Source organism: Poecilia reticulata, chromosome 6 (assembly GCF_904066995.2).
Source record: "Poecilia reticulata chromosome 6, P_reticulata-male-v2, whole genome shotgun sequence".
NCBI lineage: Eukaryota > Metazoa > Chordata > Actinopteri > Cyprinodontiformes > Poeciliidae > Poecilia > Poecilia reticulata.
Genome location: NC_088835.1, coordinates 13,794,066 through 13,806,293, shown reverse-complemented (window position 1 = coordinate 13,806,293; position 12,228 = coordinate 13,794,066). Strand labels below are relative to the sequence as shown.

Genomic DNA, 12,228 nt, shown 5'->3' with positions numbered 1-12,228 from the left:
ATGTGAAAATAAAATTACGTAGCCTGGTAAAAACCAGTGCCTTGTTCTACGCTAGAAAGGCAATGATCAGGGTTACTATTTGGATTTGTGAGTTACTCGTACAGTTGTTACCCAGTTTAAACAATAAAAACTCATCTACCCACTTCCAGTAACTTTACTGAATAAAAGAAGTTACTGAACATGCAAAAGAAGCTACTTTTGCATGTTTTGACCAAACATGCAAAAGATTCAGACGCACAGGTCAGTGGTTCTCAATCTTGGTCCTGAGGACAGACTCCTGCACGTTTTAGATGTTATACTCTTGCCACATGAATATGACAGGTTCAGGAGAAAACGAAGAGATTCCACACCTCTGCAACGTTCTAAAAGATCCTTCAAGATGACCTAAGGTATTTAATTTAAGGCTAGATAAAATATACAGTCTGTCTTGTGACTTCTGAAAGGAGCTGTCCAGGCGGTATCCTAATCAGATGCCCAAACCACCTCGCCTGACACTTTTTGATGGAGAATCGCAGCAGCTCTGCTCTTTGCAAAGGGAATGGTCCAAAAGACAATCAAGAACATACCCCCACCTTACACACCCACAACAAAATTACTGCCACCAAAAGACCGAGTCATTTCAACAGTATTCAAACTGTATTTTTATTGAAGAAATGTCACCCATTTGACCCACTCAAAACAAAACAAAAAAACCCTGACACACAACAACTTTAATTAGACATGAAATATAGATTTTTCTTTTTTTAATTTACAGCGCATAAAAAATATCTAAAAAAAAAAAAGTGAAATAATGCCAGTGTCATAACTTGTTCCAGGACTAAAAGTGTAAACATATTACTCATATTCCTATGCGTATATACACCTGAAGCTCTTTAAGAGTGTGATAAGGCCACTGGCAAACAAAAAGGAGTAGCAGTAGGACAAAATGGTAAATTTCACTGTGGATAGAGAAGGGGAAACGGCGAAAAAATTTAAGACACATGAGCTCCTTCTGCAAAGTTGGCTGGTGGATTTTGATTTAGAGGACGGGCAGGACAGTTTCATCCAGTAGTGCATCTGTTTCACATCCTGAGACTTTACCTCAGAGGTTTAGGGAGAAGCCATACCTCTAGTGTCATGGTCAGGGTGCAAATACTATTCTGTTTTTTTCTGTTGTTTTTTTTTACAATATTCAAGCACAAAAGAAATGAACAGGATCATGTTTTCACAAGAAATTACAGTCAGATGCACAGCAGCACACAAAGTGCCCAAAAGTAAATTGTACACAAGATATTTCTGAAATCAGCATATCTATTTTAAACTATTTACACAGTGCAAAGTATAAAAACCTCAGTAAAGTGTCAAGTGTTGTGGTCTCCAGTGAAGTTGGCCTATTACAGCAAGGCCAACCTTAAGGCTGGAAGCAGCCTGAAGCAGTCATCCAGGCAGCCACATTGTTAGACGTTTATTCTATATCTAGTTATAAACGTAAAACAACCTCATTGGTAGAGATGTTTTCAGCTGAATGTTGTTCCTCGTCAGTCTGAAAATTAAACACGCCAACTAACAAATAAAATTAACCTTTCTTAAGCTGAAAAAAGTCCTCAGCTGTCAAAATATTTGCATCTACACTACATCCAGATTTAAAGTGTAAACATAGGGTAGATGCAGACTAGAAATTCACACGGTTGGCTCAGCATCATCAACAACCAGTAATCATTCAAGCTTCTCCTTCCCCCATGTGTCGCTCCCTTGAGCCCAGTGAAACTCGTAGCCCCTGGACAGCACCAGGCTTTCCAGGTCCTTGTCCTCCGCCATCTCCTTCAACCTCTGCTCCTCCAATATGGAGACTAGCATGTCCCGTTTCTCCACCGTCCTCATAATTTCAGCCAGGATCTCCATTTCCTTTTGCAGCTCCGAGGCGCTTTTATTTGTATCTAAAAGAACATCAGTAAGTACAGAGGAAAAATTAAGTGCGTATTCCTTGTGCCTGACCATAAAACCGTCAGATGAAGGACTTACCTTCAACTGACATTCGGCGTCTTAGATCTTGTTGCAGCCGGCTTTGTGTGTCTTCCAGCGCGAGACTCTGGGCGCTAAGATACAAGAGTTGTGGCTCTTTAATGGCAAGCAATCTTAACTGTACGGTATATATTTTTTTACATGCAGGTGATCTCCCTGCCGCCACTCACAAGATTATAAGTTCCGACTCGTAGCGCGCCAATCGATTCTTTTCCAGAACGAGCTCGAACCAGGCCTGATAGAGCTGGGCTTCGTCACGGTCGTCAGTCTGATGAGAATCTGTGAAGGGAGGAAATTAAGAGGAAAACACAGTAAGAAAGGGGGAGGACTTGGGAGTTGTGTGAGTGATTCTATGTCTTCTCCACAAGGCCATTGCTGGGAGAAATACATCAGACTCTGACCACTCACAAAGGCAAGTCTTCACTGAAAACTCCAGTGAAGCACAAAGCTCTCTACTGTGAAAACATGAATCAATAATGAAGTCTTGGTGTCTGATGTGAGTAAAACCATTAACTAACATTGAGGCTTTTAACCAGACAGACGTTACGAGAGAATGCTTCCTTCTAAACAGTCTGAGGACGACTGTGCAGGCGGTGCAATTACAGAGAAGAAAGGCAGAGCTTTGATTGGAATTCCTGTTTTTAAAGGTGGATGGCTTAAAGCTGCCAGGCTTTTAAAGGAAGTTAGGAGGGACTGATCTGAATCTGTGCACAAGTAAGTACCTTCTCCTCTTATGATCTTCTCTATTCTCACTCCTTTTTCCTCCAGATCGCGCTGTTTCTCTTCCACCTCCTCCAGCTGCCTCTGGATTATCTGCACAAAAAGAAACGCGTGAGGGTTAGAAACAAGGTAGGTAAATAATGGAGATAGGGTTTTAGTTTTCAGAAAATGACATTTCTAGCAGCACTTTAAAAAAAATAGCATTTCTTGTGTCTATCCATCTCCAGAATTCAGGAAAATATGAGCAAGAAAGAAAAAGAAAGTGTCATAAGAACATAATGATTTGTTTACGATCAAAACATAGAAGCAGGAAGAAATTAAATATGCACACAAATTGGCAAAGAGATGAGTTAACAGAGCCAATTTATATGTTTAAAAAAAAACTTAATATGCATTTTTTAATTCAGTCAAGTAATGTCATCTACAAACCATTTTTAATTACCAATACAAATAAAAAAGGCAAAAGTACATTGCCTTTCTTCTGTACACCTTGGTGCCACAAGTGTTATTTAAATTCATATACGTGCAATATGAGAAAATAACTAAGTATAACAATAAAGGAAGAGAAAAAAGAAAACATTTCACCTCACTGAAACTCAGTCATCAAAATAAACACCATGTTAAAAAAATACTCATCCAACACAAAAAGCTCTACAGTCTGACAGATAACAGCCGTATTCACACTTTTATAAGGTCACACTTTAGATGGAGTGTTTTGAAGCAATGCCACAAATATCTCTATAGAGGAAATAAAGGACCACCTGAGCTCGGTGAAGCCTCTTCAGTTGTTCTCGTTTAGCCTGCTGGGCCGCAGTCTTTTCTTGCTTTTTCTTTAATCTGTCTGTGGACAGCTGGAACATGACCAACAACACCTCTCAATCACAGTCCACTGCATTCGGACGTCTGGCTGAACGTAGGAATCATTTGTACAAACCTTGTTGGTGGACGTCAGGCTTTCACTTTCATCACCACTTGAGGACAGTTCTTCCAAACTCTGCTCACTAGAGTCTAGACATATTATTATTATTATAAAAAAACAAATTAAAAAAAATCTGAAATTGTATTTTTTTCTGGAGAGATCTGAAAATGGCTGCACAGACGTCTCCATCTGACCTGATGGAGCTGGAGGAGCACTGCAAAAAAGAACGGGCAAAACTGCCTAAAGATGAGCTAAGCTCGTAGCATCAGATTCAAAAAGACTTGAGGCTGTAATTGCTGCCGAAGGTGGATTAACAAAATTTTAAGCAAAGGCTGTGAATACTTATGTAAACTTGTTTCCTTGGTTTTCTATTTCTAATACATTTGCAAAAATCTCAAACTTTCTCCCATATTGGCATAAGAGGATAATCGTGTGTAGAATTTTGAGGAAAAATATTAAGTTAATACAATTAACTTAATATTAATTGTATTAACTTAATAATAGGCCGTAATACAAAGAAAACAGAAATTGTGAAGCATCATGAACACTTCCCAGATGCGCAATATAGACTCACCTTTGTTTTTCAGGTTGGACAGAAACGTCCTAATTTCCTTTTGAGCTTCCTGCTCCTTCCCTACAATCTCCGATTGGCTCCTCTTCCTGAGCCTCAGCGATGAAAACAAATCTACCCTTTTACGGGGCATCGACCGAAGTTCGTCCGGCACGCCTTCAGAGTCTCTTCGACTTTTTAGGGACACCTGCTGTAACAAGGACGGCAGGTCTCGCCCCTCCCCCCACGGATCCGTCCCCACAGAAGCCCACTGGACACCTCGCATGCTTGTTCTCCTCTCCGCTGTCGACGACCCCAAGTCTTCACGACCAAACAGCGAGCTGAAATCAGACGCTCCTTCAGACATGGGCCTCTGTTTACGTGCAACGTTACGTTTGGGTCTCCTATTAAGACAGAAAGGAAACATCAAATTTCAAATGATGTTCTGGTTAAAAGTTTTTAGGTGTCGAAATAAAGTCAGAAAAAAATATATATATACAAACATTATAACAGCAGCCTTGGAGCTGCTGGGTTCACTGCTCCCACTAAAGGTCCTCCTGAAGGCATTAGCTATGACCTGGATGGCAGAGAAAGAAGATTCTGGCGTCTGGCACCGACTTGCTGTTCCGATCTGGCTCGAGTTTGACGGAGGCTTATCTGCTTCTGCTTGTACCTGATAAAACATCAGAGGAAAGGAAAAATGTCTCCAACATGATGTGAATTTAATTTCTCTCACATTTTTAAGTCTGGATCTCTGAAGGATCATATGGGGGGAAAATATATATTGAAAGCGTGAAACAAGTTCAATCTTTATTTTGTGAAATCATCACCTGATCTTTAAGCTGAGAAGTGTTTGTTGTGCTGCTGTTAATGGGAGTTTCTTCTGGATTCAGACTCTCTTCCCAGTTCAGAAGCCTCTGTTTTTCAGGCTGGGATAGTAACAGCCGCCTCCTGTTAGGAGCCGAAGTGCTGGAACCTGATTTTATTGCAGCCAGTGAATCATCACTGTTCTTACTTTCCTCAGACGTAGTCTGTGTATCTGCTTTTGGTTTTGGCTCCTAAAAAAAAACAAAGAAAAACAAAGGAAATTAGTTAAAAATAAAAGTATGTTCACGTTATGTCATGATCTTGAATGGCTTACGTTTCTTTCACCACTTTTGATTATTTCCTTATTTCATTATAAGCTGTTCCTTTACCTCAGCGTTTAAGAACTTTCAGGCTAACATTGTAAAGAAGAAAGTGTTCCTAATGTTTTGTCTGGTGAAATAAAAATTTAACTAACTTTCCTTGGTTATTCTTTATTTTTTCCTTCAGCTCCCTTCTTGTTCCTTAACCATCTTTCCTCAGCCTGCCTGCTTGGTCTCCCCTCACAGCTGAACTCTCTTAATTTTCATCTTTAATTTTTCATTTAAAGATCAAATAAAAAATGTAAACACTATATGCAGTATAGTTCTAGTCACGGAATCTGTACTTTGCGACACATCCTTTAGATTTTATTACTTGAAACAAATATTTCTGATTTGCAAACAAACTTTTTATATTTTATAGCCCTCAATAGAAATTGCTTCTCATTCTTCATGTGCAAATGCCACAAGCTCAGGGATGTTTGAGGGCTCTTATGTTGCAACAAGTCTTCCTCAAATCCCACCAAAGATTTTAAATCAGATTCAAAGGTCATTCTATGATGTTTTTCTTAATCTAGGGTTACTAGTAGTTTTGATTGCAACCCTTACGTAGAAAACCAGTGCCTTGTTTCACACGCTGACAATACATTCAAGTACCTGGATGCAAAAAAAAAAGAAGAGCTTTTTAAATGCTACCCACACTGCGTGTCTCAGCTGAAGTGATTTCCTCAATGTCAGAATCAACTTCAGGAACAGTTTCTGGTTTTGAGCGGAAGTGCTTGATGAAAATCAGAGGGAATGCTGTGCACAAAGACAACAAAAAACACAACACTGTCAAAAGTTCAGCAAATAATGAGATGTTTTTGGCTCTACTTCTACAGTGAGCCATTTTGAACAAATCATATAAAGTAAAAAAAAAAAAATAATATATATATATATATATATATATATATAATGTAAAATGTATATATAAATATATATATATACACATGCGTGCACACACAAGAACTCTCAATGATTGGGAGCAGAGTGGTGCTGTGGTTCTCCCCCAGTGACCAGACACGTTGTGTACTTTATATCAAAGTGACATTTGTGAGAGAAGATGGTGAAGGGCACAAACAATGAAATCAAGTAATAAACGAAGAAAAAAATACTGAAATAGGAGCTTAAGTAAGGTTAACCAAATTAATGCTGAAAGACTAAAAGAAAAAAAAAAGTTGAGTTATGGCGACATCTAGAGTTGAATATGTAGCACAACAGCTTTTTTAGTACTATTGGTTCCATCTTTGTGAATCACTAAAGTGTTTTTAGACATCGTATGCTCACATATCAGCATCATAATAATTTGGCATATCATTGAAAATAAGGTTTAAGTAATTCAAATCCAAAATGGTAAACTGGCATTATGTAAATCCATATGATGATTGATCTTTAGGGTTTAATAATTTGGATAACTAGGGGGGGGGGGCTACCTAAGACTAATAAATTAATAAATAAAATCTGCCAGGACTTGCTGCAGCTTCACAAGCCACATAATACAGCCAGCTGTTAATAGAGAAACAAGGAAATACTTTCTTTCTATAAACAAACCACAAAGACATCAAGCAAACAAATACATAAAATAAGATAGAGGTTAGTAACAAACCAGAGGAATCAAAGGTTTAAGCTGTTTAACTTTGCAAGCAGAGAGAAGTAGGGCAGAGTCAATAGAAACATTCATAGGGACACTCACTTGCTCGAATCTTTCGTTTCCATCGGTTATTATGTTTTGTGTTAGAGTGACCTGCAGACCAAATGCAATCAAAATGACCCATGAGGAAACGTTAGGATTTCCACCCCCATTAAGAACAGATCAATAATCCAATAAATAAATATATGAAAACATAAATTAAGGTCTCACTGTGTGACTGTAGAGCCAATCTTTAATAATGTGTCATTGTCTAAACCACGGTTGGTTCAGAAAATTCCACCCAAAAAAGGATATTCTGAACAACAGAAGTTAATTTGCCATTTACCTCCTACTCGAGCAGTTAGGGTTTTCTAAAGCCAAAGCATTTGCCTTCAATTGGAAACATACAGATTTAAGGAAATGTGGGACAGTTTTGTCAGAACATTTTTAGCCCAGAGAAGTCAACAATAAACACTTGTTGAAACACCTGATTAGTTCAAAACCCACAGACAAAACGACAGAAAGACACAGGGTTAGGGACGCTGGCACTAAACGGATATGCTGAGAGACTTTCTCAACACGAACAACTTAGAAATACTAAAACCAAGATTCTCTGTCAGAGGCCAGAAAAATTGGATTTTAAATGGTTTCTTCAGTTTCACAAAGTTTAACGTTGGACCACATTAACGGCTGCACTGACCTTTAAGGCCGTCGTGGCTTCTGGCTGCGGCACCTTCTCCCTTCTTAGGTCCGATGATGCAGGAAGCGTCCAGAGCATCAACACCCATTTCTGTATCCTCTGGGAATGTTTTTAGATCTTTTTTCAGCTGATCTGACTGCTTGCTGGTTGCCTCACCTGTAAATCATTACAGAGTTTGGGCACCAAGTTTTCCTGACTCCAAACAAACATTAGTTGTTGCTGGACTGACAATTAGAGTGAAAGTAAGACAGTACACCCTGTTAATTCAAGAGTCGTATACATCAGGAGTGCATAAAAACGATCTGGGCCTGTATTCTAAAAGAATCCCAACACCGACAGCTTATATTGCCATCATTTTAGTAAAAATCTGAGAATTTTAAGATTTTTCTTCGGTCTTAAGAGAGTTCATACCATGACACAATGTTAGAAGAAGTGAACCTAAGAGTGTCACAAGTAGTGACAATTCTAGAGCCGTTCAAAACAGCAGGCGCCGCTTTATAATGTTCTCATGTAAAACAGTAGAATTAAAAGAGGGTGTACTTTCTTCTTGCCGTGTACGGCATGCATTCCGACATATATTCACAGTTACTCTAATATATTTAACATTTTTCCACGATTTCACAAGTACTTTCAATCTATGTAAACCACACAACACATGAACATCTTCTCCTCTACAAGTCACACAGGCTTATTAAGCAACTATAGGTACAGAAAAACAATCTGCAGTCTAGTTTACAGAGTCACAGTGATCTAGTTTCATGTACAAGCACCGAAAAGTTACACATATGTATATATATATATATATATTTATATCATGTGTACTCACAGAGTAATGAAGTCAACAATGTACAGAATCTTTGCAGAGGTGATTCCACTCGGCCACAGCAAAAAAATGAAAAACATGTTGGCATAAACATTATCCCGATAGGGATACTAGACAACAAGGCCTTGTTTTGTTAATGAAGAGGTGTTTACAGAGTGTTCTCAATTTGATAAAATTTTGTTTTCTGTTTTATTTATGAGGGAAACAAAAAAAACAAAACAAAAAAACAGAGGAAAGGACAGAAAAGACCCATAAGTAAAGCCCACAAGGAAACCAATAGAAACATACTGATGAGATTCACTTCAGTCCTGTTCAGATTGGCTGGGGTCAAACTCTATAGCTGAACTTTTTTTTTTATATATACCAATTAAGCTTTTGCATGACGGCCACCCTTTCTCTCAGGCTGTTGCATTTAGAAAATCTTCAATTTTGTAACATTTTGTCACAAGATGGACAGGATTATACCCCCTTAAGTTGCTGCAAAGCTCAAGCATCTGTGTCCTCTTAAAAAAAAAAATAATAATAATAAAGCACGCGTTAATTGTTAAAGGCTGTGATCATGAGAATGATTTGTGTGGGTGATTGTTAGGTCAACTCAAAGAGCTGGAAGAAGAATTTACATTAAACAGCTTCACAAAATGTGTTAATTTTGCTGGTATCTAGAATAAGTTGTGTGAATGAACTCCATTGTGAACATTTGGTCTTTTGGAAATAATGCAATTTAACTGATGGGTAACAAATAACACTGCAAATGAATATTGCGATCAAATACATTTATTTATCAATAGTTATATACACAGCTTCTAAATGTCATAAATTAAGCAATTTTACAAAATTTGTGTATAATAGGCAAAACAAAAATTGATCGACAGGCTGCAACGATACAACTGTGAGAGAGAAATCGTACCGCCAACATGAGTTTTCAGGCAGGGTTAGACAAAAAAAAAAAGCTGCTGTCTATTTCCTGAGCAAAGACTAGGAGGTACATGAGAGAGATCTGGAGAGGGGAGCAGGAGTGGGAAGGTCTCCTGAAACAGAGGGAACCACAGACAGACCACACACACATGTGGAGACATGTTACTGTCAAATGGGCCAAAGAAAAGGGGATGCTGCTGATACATGAGTGGCAGGGAATAAATTCAAAAGCCGTTTGAACGGATGGTCGGAGTAAAGAGGACATGGACAAGCATGGCACAATGTCAGCATTAGAAAGGTTGTTCAGGATAACACAACACCAAATAAATTACTGAAAAAGTGCCTACATGTTCATCAACAACTTTGGAAAATGGTCTGATTTTTATAGTGCACTTCTTATATTTTCTGATTAAGCCACATGAAAAGGCCAAAACTGTGGAGGACCAGATGAGAAATCAATTCTGTGTTTCCAAAGCAGAGCTAACTTTTAGATACATAATTTCTCCCAGAGCTTAAATGCTTTTCTAAACAAACTTAAATCATAATCGTACCAGGATAGGTACTTAATCAAAGGCGTAATGACGCGTGCTCTTTGTGCCCTGAAGTTGGAAACACAACTAAAACATCTCCTTAAGTCAGAATCCCTATGAATGTTATAGGAGCTTGAGATGCACACTAAGTATTAAAATTGCCTTCTGTTTATTTTATGAACTAATTTAAATACTGATTTAAGGGACTGGTATTTAATCTAGAACGGATAAGCATTATGGACTATAACAAATCTAAGTTTGTCAAGATGCCAACAAAGAGGACAGATTGCTACTAGGAAATGCGGCATTGTCAAATATTTTTAATGTGTTAAAAATGACAAAATTAGGAAAACTGAGTTTGTGAAAGTATGACATTTTGAAATTTAGGAACGCCAACTCTGACAAGTTGAACAGCGTGTTTATAGACTTGATACGAGTCTATAAACTCATATCAAGAATAAGTTTTCTTGTAAATATAACAACAGCAAGAAGGTTTTGTGGTGTTACTACTGATCTCAAACTAAGTTATGTCCAAGCAACATAAGCAAACTGTTTAAGGAAATTTTTACACTTTTTTTCCATTTAAACTGTTCTAAATTACTTTAACATCAGAAGGGGGATAGTTGTGTAGCAAGTTTATCTATGAAACTAACTGACCACACTGACAGCACAGCAGCATTTTATTTCAGTTTGGTTTATTAAAGCGATTTGACAATAATTTAAAAATAGTGGCAACTACATATACTGCTGAAACATTTAGAAATACTGTAGGAAATGGCATCAAGTAGTTTATTCATCAGCTAAGTGATTGCGGCAATTCAACACAGGCACAGTATTAGATTTGGTATTCTATTCAACAGTGCACAATGCTACAAATACGATTTATAGTCTTTAACATGCCAGGCTTGAGGCTCATGCTGGTTTGTGATTAGTTATCGTGGTTAGTTAGAAAAAAATAAAAAATTAGATGGAACTACAAAAGGCAGCCAATGCAAAAGCAGTACAACAAGATCTTATGACCAAATCTGGCCAATCGTCACCTTCACTGCTGGCAGGAATCAGCCAATCAGAATGTGCAGCATTGGAAAGTTGAAACAGACTGAACAAAATGAAGTGAAACAGAAGCTGGAAGACAAATTCCGGATTGGAAAATAAATGAGATGTGGAAAAAGAAGGAAAAAGAAGAAACAAAATATGCAAAGGTTTTGAGAAAAACATTAATAATACTTTAAGATTTAGTACAATAAAACATATACAACAATAAACCAAACATAGAAGTCGGCATCAGTTACAGTGCGTCACTTAAAAAAAAAAAAAAGAAGTTAATCACTTAACAAAATAGACTTTGCAAATAGGCTTTTTAGCTACATGAGAACATCTGTCTTAAAGATAAGGCTCATTGTTTTGGTTTGCATTAATTATTATTAAGCATTATCTGAAATATAACTGGAAATTCATATTTACCAATTTAAAAAAAACTTCAAAAAGAAAGTTAAAAAAATCACAAATTAAATGTTCACAATAAAAAAATAAAAAGTACCATGTTGTTGCTAATAAATTTGTAAAATTATAAAAAAAACAATTGTTCTAAACAGCTTAACATAAATAATGAGCCTTTAATCTTAAAAAGTATCTGTATAACACATTGTGTAAATACTAGAGATTTTGACGACTTAAAATGCTTTCACATTTGATAATAGAAAAAAAAAATACTGTTTTGGCATTTCCATTGCACAACTCTGGTGGACAGTGTTAGAAAGCAGACAACTGAAACAAGTTCTCTCACATCATTGCCAGAAGTTTTGAAAATCAAAACAGAAACCACACTCTTTATAGAATTTTCTTGGTAAGAATTAGGACATGTTCCAGGTTACAATCTCGTAATTCAGGAAAACTAAAATTTTAGGCAACTACAAACCCCGACTAGACAACAAAATTAGGTGAATCTACATCCTGGATCCACATCACCCAAAACTTATGGAGTCACACTGGAGTAAAAGTTTCCTGGAGCATGCCCACAAATCAGATATTAATTAGGCAGGGGAGAAAACCCAGGCCAAAGGAGTTATTGTTTGACATGCAGCTAGCAGGTTCTAGAATAGCTAAGCTAAGCTAGCTCTCAAAAGAGCCGAAGCACTAAGTCGAGAGTTTTTAATATAAGTTTTGAAGCACCTGGATAGGTCTCAAGTAGTTAGTATCTTAGCACAGAAGTCAACAGTCCAAACAACCTCAGTTTTTGGAGACTGAGGAAAAATGTAAATTTGCTACCAACCTAAC

The 12,228-nt window shown here is 37.4% G+C and overlaps 1 protein-coding gene across 7 annotated transcripts in view; it reads right to left on the bottom strand.

Annotated features, from left to right (window-relative positions):
• Positions 1 to 614: 614 nt before the first annotated feature.
• The window catches only part of mical2b (microtubule associated monooxygenase, calponin and LIM domain containing 2b), a 46,411-nt gene continuing 34,797 nt past the window's right edge, over positions 615 to 12,228 (bottom strand). For 4 of the 7 annotated variants that reach the window (XM_008411707.3, XM_081607993.1, XM_081607994.1 and 1 more), the window contains 12 exons: positions 7,684 to 7,839; positions 7,047 to 7,097; positions 6,015 to 6,115; positions 5,021 to 5,248; positions 4,694 to 4,863; positions 4,215 to 4,594; positions 3,656 to 3,729; positions 3,483 to 3,572; positions 2,724 to 2,814; positions 2,172 to 2,280; positions 2,002 to 2,075; positions 615 to 1,916 (listed from right to left, as the gene is read on the bottom strand). In XM_008411707.3, coding sequence (XP_008409929.2) covers positions 1,696 to 1,916; positions 2,002 to 2,075; positions 2,172 to 2,280; positions 2,724 to 2,814; positions 3,483 to 3,572; positions 3,656 to 3,729; positions 4,215 to 4,594; positions 4,694 to 4,863; positions 5,021 to 5,248; positions 6,015 to 6,115; positions 7,047 to 7,097; positions 7,684 to 7,839 — 1,745 coding nt within the window. In that variant the 3' untranslated portion in view covers positions 615 to 1,695. Of the gene's footprint in view, positions 1,917 to 2,001; positions 2,076 to 2,171; positions 2,281 to 2,723; positions 2,815 to 3,482; positions 3,573 to 3,655; positions 3,730 to 4,214; positions 4,595 to 4,693; positions 4,864 to 5,020; positions 5,249 to 6,014; positions 6,116 to 7,046; positions 7,098 to 7,683; positions 7,840 to 9,264; positions 9,535 to 12,228 lie in introns of those variants that run through there. The other 3 variants (XM_008411709.3, XM_008411708.3, XM_008411713.3) reach the window with 3 other exon arrangements.